Source organism: Pteronotus mesoamericanus, unplaced genomic scaffold, assembly GCF_021234165.1.
Source record: "Pteronotus mesoamericanus isolate MK-2021 breed Mesoamerican mustached bat unplaced genomic scaffold, CSHL_Meso_final contig_50, whole genome shotgun sequence".
In the NCBI taxonomy this organism is placed as follows: Eukaryota; Metazoa; Chordata; class Mammalia; order Chiroptera; family Mormoopidae; genus Pteronotus; species Pteronotus mesoamericanus.
Window position 1 is genome coordinate 31,460,039 of NW_026555186.1, and position 23,960 is coordinate 31,483,998.

Below are 23,960 nucleotides of genomic sequence, written 5' to 3' on the forward strand. Positions count from 1 at the left end.
TTCTTTCCTTATCTTACACACTCTCCTTAATCTCATCTATGACTATGGCTTTAGTTGCTACCTACTAATTAATGATGACCACACCTATAAACCTCTCTCCCTTCTAACTAAATGCCTAATGGACAGCTCCATTTGATTGTTTTGATGATGCCTGAAACTCAACATGGCCAAACCAAATCATCACCTACCCCTTCTAACTAGGGGAATGGCACCACAGTATGCCAAACTGCCCAGACCAGAACCTCAGACATCAGGACAAGTTCTTCCCTTTGTCACATGGAGACTGCCTCCTTCCTTCATGGCCCAAATGAAAAGCCCACTCTTTTAAGAAGTGCACACGTGTGTGCTCTCTCTCCAGATTTCATTTATTTTTAGAAAGAGGAGAAGGGAGTGAGAAAGAGAGGAAGAGAAATATCAATGTGTGGTTTCTCTCTCATGCCCCCAGCTGAGGACCTGGCCCACAACCCAGGCATGTGCCCTGACTGGGCATTGAACCAGCCACTCTTTGGTTTGTACACCAGCACTCAGTCCACTGAGCCAAACCAGCCAGAGCTAAGAAGCCCTTTCTAATTCACTCTAACTATAAGCTGCTTTCGTCTCAGCATTTCATTATTTCTTAGGACACATGTATCTCACAGCCCTTTTTATACTGTTTATATCATTTGCTTGTCTGAGTAGGTTATGGGCTGGGGAACTGTCTCATTCATCTTTGTATGCCCAGTGTCGAACACAGTGCTGGGCACATGCTAGAAAACTGTTAATAACTATTTGTTGAATGAGCCCTGGCCGGTATGGCTCAGTGGATTGAACGCCAGCATGCAAACGAAAGGGTCACCAGTTCAATTCCCAGTCAGGGCACGTGCCTGATTTGCAGGCCAGGCCCCAGTAGGTGATGCACAAGAGGCAACCACACAATGTTTCTCTCACCATTTCCCCCTCCCTTCCCTTCTGTCTAAAAATAAATAAATAAAATCTCTTTAAAAAATATTTGTTGAATGAATTAATAAATGGACACGTAGTAATTATTTGTTGAATAGCTGATTGCATTCTTGAGAAAAAAAAAATCTAATTAAGATTTCATGCCTGATTGGAAAATATTCTTTCTAACCCAACACTTTTGTGAATGATTGGATAGCAAACCCACATGATTTTTTAATTTAGAGTTGAAAAAACTGCACGTATTTAATTCAGCTGCTTTATGAACACATTAGTGCTCATTTGTAATTAGCAGTACCAATTTTCCTTTTGATAATTAACTACTAAAATCTTTCATGTGTTAGTTCTTTTTGTTAGGTTAAACATGTCCCCCAGGAATTCAAGTAATGTTATTCATTTGCTTACAAAACTTTTTTCCCTATAGATTAACTTCAATCAATTCAAATCAAATTAGCCCAAATTCTAAACTCCAAATGAATAGAACTTTAGCATATTTTGCAAGTTTGCTTTATATTCTATTATTTCATTGCACTCTGCATCATATTTCCATAGCAAATACAATTAGACATCTGGCACTAATTTTGGGATTTTTCTGGCACAGGAATTGTTATCACTGGACGTTGCAGGAACCACCGTGTGGATGGATTAATGTATTGTTTAATGGAGTAGTTACTTTAAGAAATGCTAGTTGTCAAAACTCTCTCTGGACTTCAAGTTAGGTAGACATAGTTATTATTTGTAACAAATGTCCTCACAGCTGCATTTCTGGTTATTTTTCTAAGGAATTTTTACACAGTTTTTAATAAAGTATGTTTTAAAAGTGTAATGAGAGTTTTTAGTAGTCTACTTAGACCCTTGGTGAGGTTGAAAGTGATTTTACACACTTTACTTTCCTCACCAATCTTTAGTATCTAATTGCTAAAGCAAAATGTTACAAATTCTGGGAGAAAAAAAGTTTTTTACTTTTAATTGCACACTAATGAAAAGCCCCCTGCTTCATTTACTGAGCCCTTATTTATGCTCACTAGTTTCTAGAGGCAATTTTCCTGTCACCTAATCAAGCACCTGCCTTTGTTATTAACACAGAACTAAATAGTAGCCCAAAGTCTAAATTTTCCAGCACCATGGTAGAGTTATCACACGTTAGAGTCTAAACTATAGTTCTGTTATACAATCTTTAAATATTAATAATTATCTTTCATTTCTATTCCCTTCAATAGAAATTTTCAAGAATTCACATAGAAAAACCTGACAGAACTAATGATAACTTTATACAAATACCAATTAACAAATATGTATAAAGCTTCTACTTAGTTGTGTCAAATAGCAATAATATGAGCAACGTCTTCCACTTCTAAAGAACAGCAGAAGCCGCATGGGTATCCCTGCACCCAAAATTGAGTTTGGATGTTGAGATTGTTGATGACGCCACACACGCAGCAAAAGGGTTTGAAAAGGTTTATTACGCCCATAATGAGGAGAGAGCAGGATGGTCTGAGAGTGGCTTGAGAGAGCAGGGAATGAAGAAAAGCTTTGGGGGTTTTATGGTGTTTAGGGGAGGAGGCTGAGGCGAAGGCCCCAGTGCAAGCTCAAGGGCTTGCACAGTTTGAACTTCCTGCCAGCACCAAAGGAGGGAGCAGCACCCAAGCTTTCTTAACCGCTTGTGCAAATGTAGGGCTGAGGGAGGGGAGTTGTAGAGCTTAAAGGCTGTCAGCAAAGATCAGAAGTGGAGTCATACTCTGTATTACAACAGTTAGAAATGGAAGGAAACCTAGTATATCAGTTATCTATTGCTACAATGTTACATAACAGAACAACCCCAAAATCTTAATGGCATACAAAAATAACACCCATTGCTCATGTCTAGAGTCACCTAGACAACTCTGCTCACCCTGCCTGAACTCACTCACCTGAGTCAGCTGTCAGCTGCTCTCAGCTGGCTTTGCCCAGGGTGACTATGGTGACTCAGCTCTGCTCCATGTCTCTCATCCTCCAGCAGGCTAGCACAGCCACGCAGGCTATTGTGCCAAAGACAGAGGTACAGGAGGAAGCAAGCCCAGCCACACACGCACTTTTTAAAGTCCTTGTGGCACTTCGGCTAAAGTCCTATTGTCCAAGTTAGTTAGATGGCCAAGGCTATGGTCAAAATGGGAGGCAAAAGATGTGTATATAGAAGAGCACAGGATTGAGGCCATTTTTGCGACCTGCCACACGAATGGGTTCCTAGCATAATCACAACCTCTTATCCTACTTTACCATGTTAAGAAAAGGAAAGTCAATTTAACAAGCTGCTCAGTTTTAAGTGCTAGATGGGGACTGTACTTGGAATTGGGACTAAAAAAGTAAATGAGACAACGCTAAAGAGCACAGAGTCTGACACTGGGGGGAAAGTAAGCAAATAAATGAATACATTATTAAAATAAGTTAAAATTAAGTGCTAAGCGCAACAGATATTTTAATGAGGTGGCAGAGAAAAAAGACTGATTAACTCTTTCACCACCTTTACCATAGATTTCTTAGCCAATTTAATAAATTTTATTGTAAACAAATTTTCTCTTAATTCTGAGAACACAAAAAGCTGACTGAGATTTCCTAGTGAATGGCTTCATTAAAATCCAGGCTCTTTAGAAGCAAAACTAGAGCATACGTTCTGTTAGGTTAGCAGAAAGTCAGTTGATTCTTTTGTTGCTCAGTTACACTTGGTAGTCATCCAGTTTCATCCAACATTTACTGTGTGCTTAGCCGTGCAAGCTATTTTCCTAAGAATTTGCTAGGAACTGGGGATGCCTAGCAAAAATGACTTCAAAAAACCAAAATGACTTAAAAATGGTATCTACCTTCAAGTAACTTATAGTTTAGTCCTGTTTACTATCCTCACTGTATAAAACATATATAAGCAAAGCTGTCCCTGAAACAGAAGTTGGGAGTTTGTAGCCCTCTCTGACCCAGGCCACTCCTAGGGACACACTTTGGAGACCAGATGATTCTCTAATCTAATCCATCTCATTAGATTATGGCCACATTGCTAGAAACATGTACCTTCTCTGTCTCCTCAGTGCTCTCATGTGTAGACATGCAGTGGTTCTTTCATACAGTGACTTTAGTGTAATGTGCCATTAAATGAAACCTGGATTAGAATTATGTTAGAAAGCAAGTGGAAAAGAGCTCCGAAGGTAGCTCGGAAATCTCCGGGTCATTAGCTGTAAGTAGAATCATAATTGGTGAGGGGTTACTCTAGTACAATTTGGAAATAAGCTGATGACTTCATCTTCCACGCGTTGTGACAAATAGCTTCTTAAACATTGAAAGAAATTCTTTGAGACATAAAGATAGGGTAGAAATTCTTGGCTGGATCTTCTCCAATCATCAAGAGTGTTTCAGAGGGAAAAGTTTGCCATTGTTCTGAAATATTTTTCTTCTAGTTAGTCCACATTATTTTTAGGGAGCTTTGCCTAGGAGGGAGCCTAACTCCTTATGTTTCTTCCTTCTCTTTCAGGCCCTACTGCCCTACCTTTAAACTGTGGCGTGGGGTCTCTGGGGACGGTGGAACAGAAGTGGACAGAAATTGAATTGAAAATAAATTCTCCATAAAGCATCACTGTCCCATAAATGGTTCTGTCTGGATGGATTCCTTGAGATGTGTTTTTATTTCCTTTAAAAAACGCAAAAACTCTCAAACGTTCCCTGTTCAGGTCTCAAAACTTGATGAGAAAAATATTCAATATTTGAGAGATTCAAGAAAAGCTTGAAGAAATAAAAGAGCCAACTGCTCTCCGGGCCCCTTTAGGAGGAAAGTTCCTGGAGAGCCTTCAGGTTTCGTTCGGAAGGGAACTCAAGATGAACACTAAAAGCCTGTCCAAACAAAAGGAGTACCAGAGGTGGAGGGGCTGAGGGTGCGTCCAACGCTAGCGGGTCAGGGTAACTTTCTTCGGCCCCTTCATCTCCACCCTGACCTCCTCGGAGCCTCTCACCAGCCCCCGCAGCCCTCACTCTCCTCCCGCCTCCTAAGCCCCCTGGCCGTCCGAGCCGCCTCCACGCCTACCCGCGGACTGGAAAGGTCCGGGGTTCCTGCGCGTCCCCACACTCACGCCTTCCTTGCCGCCGCCCAGGCTCCCCGCTCCGGCCGCCCCCTTTCTTCCCGGCCAAGGGGGATCCCAGCCAAGGGGGCCGCCCCAGCCTCGGCCCTCCCCCTCCCCGGGACCGGCCGGGCCATAAAGCACCGGGCCGCGGCCGCCCAGCCCAGTCGACAGCGCACCAGCTCCGCGTAGCGCCTAGACGCGAGCGCCGCCCCCGACGGCACCCCGGGACGCCGGTCCTGCTGCAGCCCCGCAACGCGCAGCCTTCACCTGCGCCGCCCGCCGGGGGTCCCACCCAGACCCTGCGCGCCGCTGGAGGACTCCGAGCAGGACCAGCGCTGCCGTCGCTGCCGGGCGCCCGCGGGGAGGAGGAAGAGCCAACATGCTGGCACCGGGCGGAGCCGCCTTCCTTCTGCTGCACCTGGCCCTGCAGCCGTGGCTGGGGGCCGGCGCCCAGGCGCCCCAGGGTAAGTGAGCTCGAGCTGCTACCGGGGCGACCCGCCCCAGACGCCTCATCCGCGGAGCCCGCCGTCCGCAGCTCCGCGTGAGCGAGTGCGGGGACCGGTCGGCGGCTTGGCCGCGGGCCTCGCGGGGCACCTCTCTGTCTCTCAGGGCCCGAGTCCTAGCATTCTGTGATTGGAAGCCGTGATTAGAGGCCAGAGTTCCTGAGACTCCATTATCCAGAGATGAGACCAATTCCTTGAACAGTGGTTTTGGGAATGCAAAACTTATTTTCGGTCCGCCAGGACGTGGGGTTTACCGGCCTATTCACCACACGGCCCTAGACCTCTATCTAACATGCCCCGTCTGGAGCAGCCTGAAACGCGTGTTCGGTCTCCTGTATCTCATTCTGGTTGGCCTGCTCCTCCCTGCTTGCCCCCTAAATCCTTCCCTACGGCGGGAGCGACGTTCACCCGGACAGTTCGACACCTCCATTCCCGAGAAAGGCGCAGCATTTGATTCTGTTGCCCCACCACTCGCCTTTTTCTGCTCTAACTTTGTTTGGACTCCAAAACCTCCTTAGGGAGATGGCTTCATCTCTTGATTCCTGAGGTAAACAGAAGGGCTGAGAAAATCGGTCTTTATGAAGAACTGAGAATTCGATCAATGCAGGGAAGAACACCTGGATAAACCTCAAACCCCTTTGTGAGATGGGATGAAAATAACCATTAGGCAGAGAGCAATTAAGCTTAAACAGCAAATTTTTTTGTAAAGGCCAAAAGGAAGAAATTATTGGGTTGGCCAAAAAGTCCATTTAGTTTTTTCCATAAAATAAAAGACCCATTTTTCATTTTTACCAATAACTTTATTGATTTGGATAGTTTGGGTATGTCGACTCTCTCCCACTATTGGCTTCTAGTGGGTAGAGGCCGGAGGTGCTGCCCAACATCTTCCGAGGCATGAGGCAGCCCCACAGCAAAGACATTTGGCCAAAATGGCAATAGTACCAAGAAACTTCGCAAACCACTTTTGACACATTCGATCAGTCACAGCACCTTTTCTATATCCTGCACAAATCTTTTTGTGTTTCATTCGCATTTTTACCTTTCTTGAAATAATAAAGCATAATACACCAAAAATGTTTATTTTCTTCTATCTTCAATATTAAAATGGCTGCACAAAAGTTCACCAATTTTGATGGGTTTTTTTAAGTGCATACTGATATGACAGCTGTCACAATACAATATAACAAAACTGTTTCAAATGAAATTAGAGACAACTAAGCACTACTAGAGCCATCTTATGGAAAAAAAACTAAACAAACCTTTTGGCCAACCCAATATATACGCAAGAAAAGATCTTCAGTGATGACCTTTATCTGTTTGAAATTGGTGCCCGGGTTGATTTATTACTAGGGAAATAAAGCTGGGAAAGACACAACTTGAAGTAAAGGTTACCCCTCCCTAGGCCAGAATGGACAATGCCTGTGAGGGAATCCTCAAATCCCTTCCCCTGCCGTTGCAGTCATCACCCGTTTAAACTTTGCATTTCACCAAATAACTCATTTTGATTCCAGACCAGGCAACCAGAAGTGTAGTTTCAGGGGGTACTGTACTGCTTTCAGTCTGTGCTGATATATTTGAAATGCTGTAGTCGATATTTATTGATTGTGACCTTGCTTCTGGGAAAGTAAGAAAGAAAGCTTTTTTTTTTTAAATTGAAGTATAACTGACATGTAATGTTAAATTAGTGTCAGTTGTACATGATTCGATAACTGCATATATTGCAAAATGATCACCACAGCAAGTCTGGTTAATGTCAATCACCATACATAATTACAAAAGTTTTTTTCTTGTGATGAGAACTTTTGAGATCTACTCTCTTAGCCACTTTCAAATATACAGTACAGTATTATTAACAATAGCCACTATGGTGCACATTACATCCCCATGACATTTATTTTATAAGTGGAAACTTTTACCTTTCGTCTCCTTCACCCATTTCGCCCACACACACACTCCCCCAACTCCAGCCTCTGGCAACCACAAATCTGTTTTCAGTATCTGTGAGCTTGGTTTTTTTCTTTTTCTTTTTTTTTTTAGATTCCACATAAGTGAGATCTTACAGTATTTGTCTTTCTCTGACTTATTTCACTTAGCATAATGTCTTCTAGGTCCCTCCATGGTGTCACAAATGAGAAGATTTCATTCTTTTTGTGGCTGAAGAATATGCCATTGTATGTGTATACCATATTTTTTGTATCCATTCACCCATCTGTGGACACACGTTGTTTCTCTGTCTTGGCTATTGTAAATAATATTGAGTGAACATGAGGGTGCATATATATTTTCAAGCTAGTGTTTTTGTGTTTGCCTTTTGAAAAATATCCAGAAGTGGAATTCCTAGATCATGTGACAGATCTATTTTTAAATTTTTGAGGAACCTTCAAACTGTGTTCAATAGCGGCTGCACCAATTTACATTCCCACCAAGGATGCATAGTGTTACCTTTTCTCTACATCTTCTCCAACTCTTGGTGTTTCTTATCTTTTTAATTAGTCTTTCTAACAGGTGTGAAGTAATAGCTCATTGTGGTTTTGATTTGCATTTAATTACTGATGTTGAGCATCATCACAAGTACCCACTGACCAACTGTATATCTTCTTTGGAAAAATGCCTGTTCAGATCCTAGGCCCATTTTTAAATCGGGTAGTTTGGAGATTTATGCATGAGTCCTTTATATATTTTGAATATTAACTCCATATCAGATATATGATGTGCAAATATTTTCTCCCACTTAATTAGTTGCCTTTTCATTTTGTTGATAGCCCCATTTGCTGTACAGAAACTTTTTAGTTTAATGTAGTCCCACTTGTTTACACTTGCTCTTGTTAATTTTGGTGTCAGAAAGGCAGCTTTTCAACATAATTCAAAAGTTTTCTTAATTGCAGATATTATTAGGCAGGTTTGAATTTAAAGGTATAATATATAGGTTATATGAATTTTTGACATTTGAACACACTACTTTCTTGTGAGCTGCAGGTATGGATTTTGCTTCTGCTTAGACAGAGTTGCCTGATTCCTTCTTTCCTTCCTCCCTTCCTTCCTTCCTTCCTTCCTTCCTTCCTTCCTTCCTTCCTTCCTTCCTTCCTTCCTTCCTTTCTTCCTTTCTCCTCACAAGAGGATATGTTTATTGATTTAAGAGAGACAGAGAAAGGGAGTGGGGAGAGAGACCCACACATCAATGTGAGAGAGAAACGTTGATTGGTTGCTTCTTCTACATGCCCTGACTGGGGGTCAAGCCTACAACCTAGGTATGTGCCCTGACGGGGAATTGAACATGTGACTTTCTGGTGTATGAGTTGACCAAGTCACCTGGCCAGGGCAACAGAACTGCCTGTTTTATAGAGACTTGAAATCAGGCTATACTACCTAAATTACCTGGTTAATGTAGTTGCTGTAGATTATCTGATTAAGTCAAGTTTCTGATAATTCTTTTATTGACTTAATTACTCTTGCAATTATCAGCTCAATTGGATAATTTGCTTATCTCCTTTCTCCTCTGAGCTAGCCTTGTTAGCCTTATTAGTATGTATTCAATTTTCATAACATGGTAGTTGGGCTCATTGATAGCAGTAATTTCACCTCTAACACTAGAAGGTTGTGCTTAGATCCTGGTGCTATTACTAAAATGTTATAACATTAAAAGAAAATTGTAGTGTCTCATTTCCTTTTCAAAACACTCTCCAAAGTCATTACTAACTAATCCCAACTCTGCCTCCTGAGAGAGAAGCCAGTGCATTAGACGAACCAAACAGATTGAAGAATGGTAAATTTAGCTTGAGCTAATTTATGGAAGTGATCATAGTCAAAACAAGAATCAGGAATTCTTGAGTTTAGTTTTAAATGCAATCTCTACACTTTAAACACACATCTGTTTTCTAAAGATGCCTTGTCCTGAGTAGAAATTTTAAACATATTGCTCTCACTGATGGAAATGTGAAGTTTCCAGTTCCCTGGAAATTTAAAAATTCTGTTTCTCCTTCTAAATACAGTAGCAGTAGTCTTCATGTTTGGGGAAAGTAGAGTGCTAGAAGGAACATCATAGGTGTTCTGCTTTCCAACATTTTTAGTAGTAAATTCGTTATTGTATAAGGTCCTGAGTCCATGTGAAAGAAACTACACAGATTGAGTCTGAAAATAGATTGTCTTTTAAAAAGAGTAGACTATTTTAAGAAGGTTTTACCTATTTGTTTTATAATTTTAATTTCTTAATACAAAAGCAATACCTGTTCATTGTTATAAAAAGAAAAGAAAGCTAGGGAAGCAAAAGAAAAGGAAATTTAAACATTTATATTTACAACCTAACCCAGAGATAGCTACTATTCATGTATTTTGTTGTATTGTCTTTTGAATCTTTTTTATGTAAATAATATTTCAAATTGGGTCCTATTATATGTATAGTCTTATAATCTCTTTTTTCTAATTAATATATCATGAACATTTTTCCATGTCTGCAAGTATTCAGCTGCCTTACCTTTATTAATAGATAATATTCCACTTTTTAGAAGGACCAAAATATATTTACCCAGGGCTCTAATACAAGTTGTTCCCAGTGTTTTGATATTATAAATAATAATTTGTTGAACAAGTGCAGTGCCATAGGATGCCTTAATCTCTGCCAAGCCCTTCTCTCTCCGCTAAGGACACTTTGTTTCCGTTAACGGTGCTGAGCCAACAGCGCTTCAGGTTTCCCATCTCTTCCATGGAATTTTGACATAATTCCCTCCTTAGGAGAAATTCTAAGATTACCACTGGTGGTGAATATCTTTGTACCTAAATAATTCACTATTCTACCTGTTATTTCCTTAGGGTAAATTCTTTTAAGCAGAATTGCTAAGTCAAAAAGTATGTACGTCTTAGGGCTTTTGATACTGTTATTTAAACTGACTTCAAAATGTTTATACTAATCAGATCTTACCCACTGGTATATGAGTTCCCATTTCCCTGAACCCTTACCAACAGTTAGGTATTATTGTGTTTGTTGTTTTTGCAACTCAGTGAAAATAATATAATTTAGGTTAGTAATTCCTTCATCATTAGCTAAGCATATGAACATTTATGTATATAATTACTTGCGATTGTAACTTTTTCTGTATATTATTTTTTCATGTTTTTGCCCATTTTTCTATAAAGATACTTATTTTATTGATTTTTAAGAGCTATTTATAATTATGAATACTATTACACATTTAGTAACCAGATTATTGTACCCAGGAGACAGCTATGGAATTGTTCAAACAATATTTGCATAAACCAATAGAAATACTAAGTAGCTTATAGTGAGTAAGACCCAAATTTGGCCATTGCCTTTTAAATAACCCTAGATGTACTCTCTGATGCCTTTCTTAAATATTAAAAAAGTTGGAAAGAAAGTGCTGCTGGCTTGATCAACAACAACTTATCCCTGACCATTGTGGAACAGTTAGTTGGGTGTCATCCCATAAAGCAAAAGGTTCGAGTCCCAGTCAGGGTACATGCCTAGGTTGCCGGTTCTGTCCCCTTTCAGGGATATGGGAGGGGTGGGGAGAAGCAGCCAATCAGTGTTTCTCTCCATCTCTTTCTCCTTCCCTTCCCCTCTTTCTTAAAAAAAAAAAAAAAAGGCAACTAGTTTTTGTATACCAACTCTATCCGGTTACAGTCAAGAAATAAAGACCACATTGTTTTATTTTGTTTTGTTTTGTTTTGTTTCTGCATTGGGATTTTTTAACACAGAAATATTGGAAAACTGTAAATGCACAAAGGGAACACTTATGTCTCACAAAGGTAGGAAACCACTTTTCTGACGCTTTATTTCCCCCCACATTCATGCTTTCTGCTGCATTCCCTGTGTCATTAATCACTAACTAGGAAAATACAATTGGCTGTGGTCCAGGAGGTGCATGAAGAACCCCAGGGACACCAGAAATTCACCACGTGGGGACCTAAGAAAAGCAATGACTTGGATGCTCTCCCCTTTTCCCCCTGTACTTCAGTGCTTTGCCCAGTGGGCACTTCCAGAGCCACCTCTTCAGCCAAATGCAATTTGGGGTTTGCAAACTTAGTCTTCTCTTGGGGGCTATAGCCTAGTGATAAATATTGTGCTATATTTCTTCTGGTTCAAATATCCAGCCACTGAAAGCTAAAGGAGAACTGGGGAGTTCAGCAATGTGGAATATGACTACAACATTAGTTTACAGTACTTTATAGCTTTCTGTCAAATTGTGCCCCCTCAAAAAAAAAAGAAAAGTATTTGCCCCATAGTTAAAAGCTTCCACTGACGATCCCTTCTCCTCCATTCTCCCCAGTTTTTGACCTTCTCCCGTCCTCCAGCCAGAGGCTGAACCCAGGTGCTCTGCGGCCAATCCTGACCGACCCCACCCTGAATGAGCTCTATGTGATCGCCACCTTCAAGCTGCAGACTAAGAGTTCTGCCACCATCTTCGGCCTTTACTCTTCAACTGACAACAGCAAATATTTTGAATTTACTGTGATGGGACGCTTAAACAAAGGTAAGCAAATTTGCAGAAATCATTTTCTTAAAAGTCCTCTTTTTCTATTCCAGAATTTGAGATCTACTTTTCTTAAGATGGTTCCCTTGTACAACTTTTTTTTCTTGTCTACTATTCATTTCTGTTTTCAATACCAAATTTTCTAACTGAACATTCACCTATAAGGGGAGCATGAATTGATGTTGGGAGAAAGAATGGAGAATTGTCTGTGGCCAAGATGCCCTCTAATGTTGTCCCTCATGTTATTCTGGATCCAATTCTGGAAGGGGTTGGACCCAGGAGAATTAGGCCACTATCTTAGCCAGCTCAGGCTGCTTATAATAAACACCATAAACTGGGTGGCTTGAACAACAGACATTTATTTTTCTTACAGTTCTGGAAGCTGGTAAGTTCAAAGATCAAGGTGCCAGTAGATTCAGTTCCAGGTGAGAGCCTGGGTCCTGGCTTGTCGACAGCCACCTTCTCACTGTGTCCTCTTATGACCTTTCCTCATTGCATGCTGCTAGGGGGAGAGAGAGCTTTTTGCCTTCCTTTTCTTATGAGGACACTAATGCCATCGTAGGGGTCCCACCCTCATGACCTAATCTCAATCTGGTCACCTCCAAAGACCCACTTCCTAATACCATCACTTTGGAGGTAGGGCTTCAGCATAAGGATTTTAGGGGGGTACAGACGTTCAGTGCATTACAGTCACCACACTAGTTTATATTCCCTTGGAAGCATGTCACCTAGCAGACCTAACTCCTCACTGTGCGAGCACCTTCCCGGACTTGAAGGACAGACTGTGCCTCAGCCAGGAGAACTAAATGAACAGCTCTCATTTCCACCTGTTTCATGCCAATTTACACAGGTCTGTCACTTATTTGGTCCCTCTACTGTCAGATGTTCTGCTGTCAACAGATTCTTTCTGTTTAATAAGCAGGGGTAATGGGCAGATATATGGGCAGGTAGATGGATAGGTAAGAGGGTTGTTAGTCTGTTTCCTTTGAAGAATCACCAGCCTTCTGATTCCACTGTAAATCCCGGCTGATCACCATGTTAGAGAAGATGAAAGGGATGATGAACACCTCTGCACCTCCCCCCGCCCAACAACCTATTAGAAGTGAGCAATAGCTGTTAGAAAATATTTTGTTAAAAAGGAGTCTGAGCCCTTGCTGGTATGGCTCAATGGGCTGAGTGCTGGCCTGCAAACCAAAAGGTTGCCGGTTCAATTCCCGGTCAGGGCACATGCCTGGGTTGCAGGCCAGGTCCCGGTTCAATTCCCGGGCAGGGCACATGCCTGGGTTGCAGGCCAGGTCTCTGGTGGGGGATGTGTGAGAGGCAGCCAAACCATGTATCTCTCACACATCTCAATATTTCTGTCCCTCTCCTTCCCCTTCCCTTCCCCTCTCTCTAAAAATAAATTAAAAAATTCTTTAAAAAGAGTCTGAAAACAATCCACAATGAAAATCCTCAGAAAACAAAGAGGAATTGATAGTAGTATAAGTGTTTGGAGAGTTGAAGTATGTAACATAGAGAAGTTTCACTGGAGCAAGAGGGAAAAGTACAGAGATTTACCATCACTGATGAATCTGAAAGTTCTAGGAGGGAACAGCAGCCCATTCTGATTGGAACAAGACAAAGTCACTGGGTCCAGCAGGTCCAAGGAAAACACATGACACGTGGTGGCCACTCCCCATTGCGGTATTCCGTGGTGGGCTATGCAGGCCTGACATCATTTACAGAGGGTGGCGGAAGAATCATTCTGGAAGATGAGCCCCAGCCATTACCGAACGGGCAAGGCTCACCTGATCTGTTCTTTCGATATGCATGGAAGACAGTGAAACACAAAAAATCAAGATGTTTCTCTACTGACTTAGAACACCGGAGTAGGAAATAGGACCCATCTTTTCCCTCCCTTAAAGGCTATGATTTGGGAGTGGGTGACTACACAGATAGTATATCAAAGAGCAAGATTTAGTCGTCTGAGCCCTTGAGAGCTCCTACGATGAATTAAAGTATAACCATGAAGACTGTGAAGAATAAGTTTGCCGCTGAGCAATCTGCTTCTACTCTCACACTCTCCAAGTCGTCTTACCCGTAGTGACCTCATTACTATTCACGAAACATAATAACTTGGATCAAGTTATGCCTAGCACCACCGACCTTTTGTGGCTTCCCATTCCAAAGTGAATAAGGTATAAACACTCCAGCTGAGCATTCAGGGCTTTCCACAGCATGACCCCCAACCAGGTGTCCAATTTATCGATCCTCCCAACCCTCCATGCAGCCATATCTGTCATTTCAATGGACCGGCTACCATTCCCTGGACACACCTACACTGTTGTTCCTTCTCCATCCTTTTGCGCTTGCCCTTTGCTTCCCCTGTATACTTCCTGTACCACCTGCAGATAGCAAAATCCTACACATGCAAGATCCAGCTCAAACTTTTTCTTGCACCTTTCCTTATTTGACTTTGTATCTCTATGAGAGGCACAAATCTTAGTTTGTCTTATATTTTAATTACTTCTAGGTCTTCTCTCCCTTAAATCACCTTTGTGATGAAAATAAACTTTCTACAGAAACCATCTGACTGGATAGTAGATACGGTTGATGCTTTTCTAGTACCTGGCATGGAGGCAAGTTTCCAGTTAGTATCGTACATCTCAGTTACAGTTGAAAATCTTAACAACTCTGTTACCTTGAATACATCTCTGAATTGCTCTTGGTTTTGATTGCTATCTCTGAAGTGGGGATGAGATAATAGTTGCTTCACAGGTTGATTGCAAGAAGTGAATTATATAAAGTACAATAACTTCATTAGACTGTAAAGCTCAATAAATGTCAGGTTCTTCTAGAAGCAAGGAAAGAAAAGAGAAGGGAGAGAGAGGGAAAGAGATAGATAATCTCTCTGAGCAACTGTCTTCCAAAGATGATTTGGTGAATTCTTCTTGGCTTACCTTGATGAAAGCTTCCACTCTTAGAGAAAGCAAATGAGAAGAACTTCTTTTGTTGTTTTACTTTTTTTTTCATTTAGAGTTTACACCCAGTACTTTATGTTAATTTCAGGTGTACAGCATATGATTAGACAGTCATATACTTTACAGTGTTCCCCTTGAGGTTAAGAAAAACGAAACTCATACACAGACAATAGTACGGTGACTATCAGAGGGAAAGGGGGTGGGAGCAGGGAGAAGAGGGTACAGGGGAGATAGCCTGTGATGGAAGGAGGCTTGGCTTGGGGTGGTGGGCACACAATATCATATACGGGTGATGTATTATAAAATTGTACACTGGAAACCTGTATAATTTTATTAACCAAAGGAACACCAATAAAAAAAACAAAGTGTTCCTCTCAATATTTCCAGTTCCCACCTGGCACCATACATAGTTATTATATTATTACTAACTATATTTTCTATGCTGTACTTTATATTCCCATGGTTTTTTTTGTAACTACCGATCCATACTAAGAGCAGTCTTAATTTGATCTCCACAGAACAACTTGTTGGTTTGAAAATGAAGGGAATCCCAAGACTTTGTAGCAATGACTGAAAAGTCAGTCAAGCTCCTAAGCCTAAGATCAGAAGATGTTAGATAGTTTAGTGTAGTGGTTCTGAAGGCTGTGAGCTAAAGAGAGAGATGTAGCTTGGAAGAGATGCAAGTGTTTAAAAATTAGAATTCGGAACCCAATAATGATGGGTAAAAAATAAGGTGTCTCAAACATTTATAATAATATTTATGGAGCCCTTATAATGTACCAGGACTGTGTGAAAGTCTCAACACTCATTTTCCCTTTTAACTTTCACAATATTCTTATTCTTATTTTAAAGCTCAATTTTAAGGTGGCCATATACAGAAAATGAAAGAATTTTAGTAAACATTAGGATAAACCCCCAGAGGATTATATTAGTGTTCATGGAGTTTATGATCACCTGGAAAAGAAAGCTGGGATTATTTGAAGACAAATGGGTTTACTAAAAATAAGTCATGCCAACCTCTTTTTTGTAAATAAAGTTTCCAAGCTGATAAATCAAAAAGATGCTGTGAGCATAATGTATCTTGACTTCAGAAAAGGATGTTATTAAGTTACTCATTATGCCTTTCTGAATAATATTAAAAGAATGAGCTAAATAAATAGTGCTGTTAAGAGTTGGGAAGTTGCCTTATAGAAAAGTATTAGTGGGTTTCGATGAGTCTCTATCATGGGTATTTAATTGGTCAACTTATTAGTGACTTAGATGAAGACACAGAAAGCATTTTATCATGTTTGTAATTGGCACAAAGCTAGAAAAGACAGCTGAACATATTGGATGCCATATCAAGATTTATAAGGCCCTACCAGACTGATAAAATATGCCACCATCAGTTAGAAGAAATTTAACAAGAAAAAGATGTAAATCCACCATCTAGGAGTGAAAAGTAAATTGCAGAAGAATAGGATGTGTGAAATCTATCCCAAGAGTTCTAGTCAACAACATTTGGAACCAATCAGTGTTGAGTACAGTGCCTGACACAGTAGCTCAAAAATGTTTACTTACTGAATGGACAAACAGATACAGTGGACTCCACGGATTTAAAAAGTTCCTCCAATTATAGCTTTGTTAATGCATACATGTGGCCAGATAAGGGAGCTAATATAGTAGCCCTGCTGTACTCTGAATTGTCCAGAACACATGTAGAATGTTGTGTCTGCTTCTGGATATATTTCACAGGGACACTGAGATTACCTTGAGAGTCACCCAAACAGCACCCCTTTGGATCCTCCTTTTTTTTTTTTTTTTTACCACATTATTAGTCAAAAAGTTAAAGGAACTAGAGAAATAAAAGGCAAGACAGAAGACATGAGAAAGATAAAAGTTGACCTAAAATATTTGAGGAATACCACTTGGATTGAGGATAAGACTAAATCTGTCTATAGCTCCAAAGAGGAGCCATTGCTGGGAGCCAGAGGTCCGAGGAACCAAATGCTGGCCCTGTATTTGGAAAATCTTGGAGGGAAATCCAAAAGTGAAATCGTTTTCCCCACAGAGTAATGAATTCCTTGTTACTAAAAATGTGGTGGTAGAGATTGCATTTGTATTGAAGGAATTCGTGAAGTGAGGTATTAAACTGGATGACTCGTATTCTGTGGCTCTTCTAAGGCTAGAGAGGTTCCATGGGCAAAGGACCTGAACAGACACTTCTCCAAGGAGGACATACAGAGGACCCAAAGTCACGTGAAAAAAATGCTCAGCATCACTAGCCATCAGAGAGATGCAAATTAAAACCATAATAAGATACCACCTTATACCAACCAGAATGGCCATCATTAACAAATTAACAAACAAGTACTGGTGACGCTGTGGAGAAGAGGGAACCCTAGTGCACTGTTGGTGGGAATGCTGACTGGTGCAGCCATTGTGGAAAACAGTGTGGAATTTCCTCAAAAAACTAAAGATGGAACTGCCTTTCAATCCAGTGATCCCACTGCTAGGACTATACCCTAAGAATCCTGAACACCAATTCAAAAGAACCTATGCACCCCAGTGTTCATAGCAGCACAATTTACAATAGCCAAGTGCTGGGAGCAGCCTAAGTGCCCATCAGTAGATGAGTGGATCAAAACACTGTGGTACATTTTCACAGTGGAATACTATGCAGCAGAAAGAAAGAAGGAACTGCTACCCTTTGCAACAACATGGATGGAACTGGAGAGCATTATGTTAAGTGTAATAAACCAGGCTGTAAAAGACAAATACCATACGATCTCACCTGTAAGTGGAACCTAATCAACAAAACAAACAAATGAGCAAAATAAAGCCAGAGACTTGGAAATAAAGAACAAACTGATGGGGGGAGCAGAGGGATCACGGGGAAAAGAAAGGGAAGGGACAAGCAAGGGAACATGAACAGAGGACTCATGGATGCAGACAATGGGGGGAGTGGCTGTGGGAGTGGGGGGGACAGGGTAGGGGAGAGCAGTGGGGAAAAGGCGGGACAACTGTAACTGAACAACAACAAAAAATTGCTTTGCAACTCTCTTCCTATAACATGACCTAGGGATTCTGTGTGTACTGCTTTGTCTCCTACAAGAGAGTTGTGTACAGTGAGGAGTCTCATAATTTCTCAAAATATAAAGCTGTCTGCAGATGTTCAATATAAGTCCCATGTTTCCTTTCAATAGATGATGCCTTTCGTGTGTGTATATGTGTGTGTGTACATACTCTGCAAATTTTGCATTTGTTCAAACCTCTTTAAGAAAATTTCAGAACACACAGATTACATTTATCACTCCTGGGAGTCACCCAGAGTACTTTCAGGAAAGGCAATTTGATGATTTACTCTTTATATATATATTTCCAAAGCACTAAAGTTTCAAAGACCGAGTGTATAGGGCATAAAGATAAATAAGCAAAGACAAACAAGAATATCCATCACGAGAGACATTAGTAGCAAGAAGTCTTTTTAAAAATGTACAGTCATTTAACAGGAAGGGGAAAGGTTAACACCAATGGCTTTCATCATATATTTAAAAGTGTGAAAGAGCAAAGCCATTTACCAAGCAAAGCGGAAAGTCCCAGACTAACCTCCCGAATTTGCTGCTGCAGGACAGGTCACTCTGAACTTCTTCGCCCGAAGAGAGATAATACCATCATTTCCAGTTCTTTACAGCTGGCACGCAACCTCATTGCTTTGACATTCAAGACATTGTAATCTTTTTGACTACCAGGTCCATTCTTCAAAACAAGCACCTTTTGAAAATTCTTCCCCAAGATAGCAATATTTCAAATCTTGATTGCATGGGTTTGCTTTTTCTTCTCCTATCAGTCACTGAGATGGTATTTAAGCAGATTAGGCTGCATAGTTCCTGTGTCAGGCTGGTACCAGATATGGGCATGTAGCCATAAAATTGGGTCCCAAATTGTCAAGTACACAAAGGTGCTAAGTTTAGAAGGAAAAGATTTATATAAATAAACCAGTAGAAACTGTCCCCCACATTTTTAAAAAGATTGTGGGTTATAAAATCCCACATTGTGGACACATGAATACTCTATTTTATCTATTTTTTAAATTAAATAAATAGTTGTATTTGGTACTCTCAGATGCTATGATATATGGGAAAACTAGTAAGAAAAAGACTCCTGGTACCAAAAGTTTATGCTCTGATAGAGAAAATAAGAAATAAACAGATATACTAATACCTACATTTGTACAGTAGTTCATAGTTTTACATTTTTTTCTTTCAGTGATTTTATTTTACTTTTTGTTTTTTTAATTATTTAAAAATTTTTCAATTACAGTTTACCTTCAGTATTATTTTGTATTAGTTTCAGGTGTACAGAACAGTGGTTAGATAATTATATACTTCACAGAGTATTCCACCTGACATTTCTAGTACCCAACTGGCACCATACCTATTATTACAGTAGTACTGGCTACAATATATTCCTTATGCTGTCCTTTACATCCCCATAACTATTTTGTAACTACCAATTTGTAACTTTTCAATCCCTTTACCTTTTTCATCCAGCCTCCCGATTCCCCTTCCCTCTGGCAACCATGAGTCTGATTTCTGTATCTGTGAGTCTGTTTCTGTTTTGTTTGTTTGTTTATATTGTTCTTTAGATTCCACATATAAGTGAAAACATATGGTATTTGTCCTTCTGTGACTGACTTATTTCACTTAGCATAATACCCTCTAGGTCCACCCATGCTGTCACAAATGATAAGATTTTGTTTTTTGGGGGGGCAAGTAATATTCCATTTATATACGTACCACATCTTCTTTATCCACTTACTCATTTTTGGATACTGGGGTCACTTCCATAGCTTCACCATTGTAAATGCTGCACTGAACATAAGGGTGCATATACAAGTCTTCCAAATTTGTATTTTGGGTTTCTTCAGCTATACACCCAGAAGTGGGATTGCTGGGTCATAAGGCTTTTTTATTTTTTATTTTTTGAGGAACCTCCGTACTGCTTTCCACAGTGGCTGCACCAGTCTGCATTCCCACCAACAGTGCATGTGTGTTCCCTTTTCTCCACATCCTTACAAGCACTCATTGTTTGTTGATTTTTTGATGAGAGCCATTCTGACAGGTATAGGGTAATAACTCAGCATGGTTTTAATTTGCACTTCTCTGATGATTGGTGATATTGAGCATCTTTTTGTGTCGTGCTATTGAGCATCTTTTTGTGTCTGTTGGCCATCTGTATGTCCTCTTTGGAGAAATGTCTATTTAGGTCCTTTGACCAATTCTAAATTGGATTATTTGGTTTTTTTGGTGTTGAGTTGCACAGATTCTTTATGAATTTTGGCTATTAACCCCTTATTAAGTGTATCATTGGCAAATATGTTCTCCCATTCAGTGAGCTGTCTTTTCATTTTGTTGATGGTTTCCTTTGCTGTGCAAAAACTTTTTAGTTTCATGTAGTCCCATTTGTTTATTCTTTCATTTGTTTCCCTTTCCCAAGGAGACAGATCATAAAAAATATTACTAAGAGAAATGTCTGAGATTTTACTGCCTTTGTTTTCTTCTAGGATTTTTATGGTATTGGGTTTTACATTTAAGTTTCAATTTATTTTTTTAAATTAATTAATTTATTTTTTCAAACACATTTGTCTCTGCCTACCCCCCACCACTTTCCCTTGTTCCCTCCCTCCCTCAACTCTTCCCCTTTGGTTTTCTCCATGATCGATTTATTTTTCCTTTACTTTTGTATGTGGTATAAGAAGGTGATCTAGTTTCATTTTTTGCACATATTTCTCTAATTTTCCCAACACTTTATTGAATTAATAGATGCCTTTACCCCCATTGTATATTCTTGCCTCCTTTGTCAAATGTTAATTGACCTTAAAGACATGGCTTTATTTCTGGGCTCTCTATTCTGTTCCATTGATCTATGTGTCTGTTTTTATGCCAGTGCTACAGTTCTATTTTGATGACTCTGGCCTTATAGTATAGTTTGATATCAAGTAGCATAATTCTTCCAAATTTGTTGTTCTTTCTCAAGATTGCTGTGGCTATGTGGAGTCTTTTGTGGTCCATATAAGTTTTTGGAATTTTTTTCTAGATCTGTGGTATATGCCATTGGTATTTTGATAGGAATTGTGTTGCATTTATAGCTTGCTTTGGGTAGTATGGACATTTTAAAAATGTTAATTCTTCCTCTCCATGAGGACAGTATATGCTTCCATTTATTTGTACCTTCTTCAGTTTCTTTCTTCCATGTCTTTTAATTTTCTGCGTACGTCTTTGACATCCTTAGTTAAATTTATTCCTAGGTATTTTTTATGCAATTATTGTAAATGGGATTGTTTCCTCAGTTGACCTTTCTGATAATTCATTATTGGTGTATAAAAATGCAACTGATTTGTGAATATTTATTTTGTATTCTGCTTCTTTACTGAATTAATGTTTTAGTTCCAGTAGTTATTTTCTTTGTGGTGGCATTTTTAGGGTTTTCTATATATAGTATCATGTCATCTACAAATAGTGACAGTTTTACTTCCTTTCCAATTTGGATGCCTTTTATTTATTCTTGCCTGATTGCTTTGTCTAGAACTTCCAGTATTATGTGAATGAGAGTGGTGAAAGTGGACATTACTGTCTTGTTTCTGATCTTAAAGGAAGTGCTTTTAGTTTTTTTCCCCATTGAACATGGTGTTAGCTCGGGTTTGTCACAGATGGCCTTTATGTTCCCTCTATTTCCACTTTGTTCCCTCTATTTCCACTTTGCTGAGAGTTTTTATCATAAATGGTGCTGGATTTTGTCAAAAGCTTTTTCTATATCTACTGATATGATCATATGATTTTTATCCTTTTTTTAATGTGGTAAATCACATTAACTGATTTGCAGATATTGTAAGAACTTTGCATCCCAGGAATGAATCTCACTTGATCATGCTGTATGATCTTTTTAATGTATTGTTTGATTTGGTTGGCTGTTATTTCATTGAAGATTTTTGCATCTATTTTCATCAGAGATAGTTGGCTTACAATTTTCTTTCTTTGTACTGTCTTGACCTGGTTTTGGAATTAGGATAATGCTGGACTTGTAAATTGAACTTGGGAGTCTTCCCTCCTCTTGAATTTTTTGGAATAGTTTGAGAATGATAGGCGTTAGTTCTTCTTTGAATGTTTGATAAAATTATCTTATAAGACCATCCAGTCCAGGACTTTTGTGTGCCAGGAATTTTTTGATTACTGCTTCAATTTCATTAGCTATAATCAGTCTGTTCAGATTCTCTATTTCTTCTTGATTCAGTTTTGGGAGATTGTATGTTTCTAAAAATTTATCCATTTCCTTCAGATTGTCCAATTTGTTGGCACATAATTTTTTGTAATATTTTCTTATAATCTTTTGTATTTCTGAGATTAGTTTTGCATTTTCTTATTTGACTACCATGGAAAAGAAAATGAAGTCAGAAGGGCAATTAAGTGCATTTAGAAGACACTTTGTAAATGGACATTTAGTAAAGTGAGCAAGTCCAGGGTCACATAGCTATTAAGTATCTGAGCCATAACTGGAATCTGAATCTTGGAAATGTACACCTAGAAAAGCTCTGAGAACATGTTACAGGAATATTAATGAGGCAGATACCTTTCAACTATGGGGGAGACAGAAGACTTCAAGGGTGCATTTGAGCTGGATCTTGGCTTCAGATGTGTAGCAATCATGGAGCAGCAAGGAGAGCTATGGAGAACATTCTACACAGAATGAAAAGGATGAGGCAAACTGGAAAAAGCTGTAAAAGGGTAAAAAGCCAGAATAAATTGTTCAGCTTCGCTGGGCTTCAACAGCATGGAAGGTCATGAAGGTAATGGGAAGGTTGAGGTCAGTGCTCGGATAAGGAGTTTAGAAATTATTTAGAAACCACTGGGGAGGTATTCAAGATTTTTATTTATTTGCTTGTATGTTGCTTTGAGAAGGCAATAACTTGGTCAGAACAGTCCTATAAGAAGCTCCAGCTGTCAGTCCAGAAAAACTGCAGAAAGAGACCTTACGTAGGAAGGTGAGTCAGGAATATGACAAAGAAACCCAGAGATGGAACAGAGTAGAGGCAGAAACGCCATTCGAAGATTTACAACCTTCCATTCTAATCAGCTGTGCAGAGACCTTCATAATTGCCCCAGGAGAGACCCAGGCGGAAATCACCGAGCAAACTTGTTTCAGCTATTGATAAAGGAAAAGGGAGCAAGAGAACGGAATGTGCCACAGCTGAAGAAACAGAGTTGTACTCAGTGACCATTTCCCTGAGAATGGTGCTCCTGGGAGTGGTGACAGGCCGAGGTGTGGCGGATCCAGGAGAGGACCGCTCCCCCAACCTCAGGGCACTGGCTTTTCCACTCCGCCAGAGCGGGAAATGATGGTCTGTCTTTACTCCCCTCCACTACGTGTGTGTGCTGAGCTCAGATAGGGAGAGGGGAGCACTGGGAAGAGGGACCCGGCGAGAGGAAGGCACCACGTCCTTTCTCTCCACCCTGACGGTGCTGCCTCGGGGAAGGTCACCCAGCAGCCTGCAGGCTCCGGGGCCAGAGCTTTAGGCTGTTCTGAACTCGGTAGGACTGGTGAGAAAATGCTGAGTTTTCTGAGCAGGTGCTTGTGTGCTCTCTGGGGTATTCTTACTGCTCTGAAGATAAAATAAGTATAGAAGCACTGAAGTAAGGAATTTGCAATAAAAAAGAAAAATGAAAAACGGGAGCCATAAGAGAAATGAGAATTATTGAATCAAGTATGAAGAATGGTAAATGTCAAAGCACTTGATAATATTTCTGCTAACAGACATTGTGAAAATGGAAGTTTTCATAATTCTTTTCCTTGACTTCTTCTTGCTATTGTCACAAGTGCTAGGAGCATAAAGAATTTGTCGTTTCAGTGTTGCCTTGCAACACAAAGCAAGGCAGAAGCACCCTTAAATGGCAGCATGAACACAATAGTAGGTTTTGCTACCTGCAATAAATCTTGAATTGCCACTCTTATAAATCTTTT

General features: G+C 40.0%; 1 protein-coding gene across 1 annotated transcript in view; it reads left to right on the top strand.

The window, feature by feature from the left end:
• The first annotated feature begins 5,182 nt into the window (after positions 1 to 5,182).
• The window catches only part of THBS4 (thrombospondin 4), a 56,485-nt gene continuing 37,707 nt past the window's right edge, over positions 5,183 to 23,960 (top strand). The window contains exons 1-2 of the mRNA XM_054578539.1: positions 5,183 to 5,479; positions 11,800 to 12,003. Coding sequence (XP_054434514.1) covers positions 5,395 to 5,479; positions 11,800 to 12,003 — 289 coding nt within the window. The 5' untranslated portion in view covers positions 5,183 to 5,394. The remainder of the gene's footprint in view (positions 5,480 to 11,799; positions 12,004 to 23,960) is intronic.